This window comes from Lucilia cuprina, chromosome 5 (assembly GCF_022045245.1).
Source record: "Lucilia cuprina isolate Lc7/37 chromosome 5, ASM2204524v1, whole genome shotgun sequence".
NCBI lineage: Eukaryota > Metazoa > Arthropoda > Insecta > Diptera > Calliphoridae > Lucilia > Lucilia cuprina.
Window position 1 is genome coordinate 55,030,509 of NC_060953.1, and position 1,731 is coordinate 55,032,239.

The following is a 1,731-nucleotide window of genomic DNA, read 5'->3' on the forward strand; positions in this document are numbered from 1 at the left end:
ACTAGACTATAGACTAGACTATAGACTAGACTATAGACTAGACTATAGACTAGACTATAGACTAGTCTATAGACTAGACTATAGACTAGACTATAGGCTAGACTATAGGCTAGACTATAGGCTAGACTATAGGCTAGACTATAGACTAGACTATTTAAAGTCAGAAAAATCCGTCTAAAAATAATGAAGAAGTAAACAAAAATCCGAGACAAAATCTGAAAAATTCATCAAAAAGGGAATATTTTACATGCAGATGCAAGAATACTACAGCAACGCAGAGATAGTGCTTGATTGTAGGTGAGTACGTTGTTGTTTTTTCCCGTAAGTGACATTTCATAAACGTCAGATTTTACGGGAAAAACGTCAAATTTGCAACACTGTATACAGTGGCGGCGAAAGCACAGCTGATTATTTCTTTCAATCGTATAATATAGAAAGAACAGTCAAAGTTTTAGAGAATTGTATATTTATAACACAAACCATTGCTTGTGATTGTTGTACAACAAGTACTGTCGTCACTTTATAAATACACGTTGTGCGCTGAACAAACACAAATTTAATAATTATCATGGTATACTAAAAGGGGGAATCACTGCATTGTCGTTATAGATAAATAAATAGCATAATCAGTAACAACACATATGTCCGATGAGTCAATCTAACAAATTGTTTCGAAAGGTGTAGATCTTTTAACAAAACGTATACTTAAAAAAATGGAAAATTTTTTTACAAACATCGATTTGATCACATATATGTGCAAATTTTTAAATTACGAAGAGCAATTTCAATTGACGCAAGTTTCAAGTGAATTGGAAAACATTATAACGAATTATGTGTGGAAAACTACATTTCAAGAAATACAAATCGCAATGAATCAAACACAATTTGTAGTATCGGACACAACGAAACCAATCGAAAAGCTTCGTTTTTATGAATACTATAATATATGGCATGGAGAAGATTTCCTTTTATCAAGTAAAAATATGGAAATTTTCTTAAAATTAAATAAAAATAATGTTAAAAAATTGCAACTAATAGGTGAAAAAGACCCAAAAAAAGAGCGTCGCAGACACCAGAAAATGTATTCAAATCAACTAATAACTGAAATAGATCAAGGAGAGAATAGCACACAATATGTCTTACCATTCAGTCAAACATTTCCAAATCTTACTGAACTGTGCTGCTGGAATATGAAATTGGAAAATAGGGATTTGCAAAGAGTAGCAGAGAATTTTTTGAAACTGAATACTTTGATCCTAAATAATTGCTTCAGTCCAGAAGATAAACCTTTGGAAATTGGAATTGATATTAATATTCAAACTATTAAAGATATAAAAAATTTGAACAGTTTAACCATAAACAGATGGCCATACGCATACACTTATAGTTGTTTGAATAATGTTAAAAATATTATTAATCAACTAAAATTACAGCAATTAACATTAAATGGCTTTCGTATTCCTTATGAATCCAAAAATAATAAAATCGATTTAAATTTAAGAAATTTAAAATATTACAAAGAACTAGATATGACTCAATTCATATTATACAAAATAAATTTCTTGCCACACTTTGAAAATCTTCGCAACTTAACCCTAAGGTGTGACCATGATACTTATATTTATGAAGATTTTTTTATAAGTTTATTAAAATCTTGTAAATATTTAACACATTTACACTTGATCCTATGCCTTACTGAACATTTCAAAGTATTGCCAACATTACACGAAC

The 1,731-nt window shown here is 29.6% G+C and overlaps 1 protein-coding gene across 3 annotated transcripts in view; it reads left to right on the forward strand.

The window, feature by feature from the left end:
* Window positions 1–460: 460 nt before the first annotated feature.
* LOC111676893 overlaps window positions 461–1,731 on the forward strand; it is a 5,437-nt gene continuing 4,166 nt past the window's right edge. The window contains exons 1-2 of one of the 3 annotated variants that reach the window (XM_046952732.1): window positions 461–975; window positions 1,039–1,629. In XM_046952732.1, coding sequence (XP_046808688.1) covers window positions 714–975; window positions 1,039–1,629 — 853 coding nt within the window. In that variant the 5' untranslated portion in view covers window positions 461–713. Of the gene's footprint in view, window positions 1,721–1,731 lie in introns of all 3 variants that reach the window. The other 2 variants (XM_046952731.1, XM_046952730.1) reach the window with 2 other exon arrangements.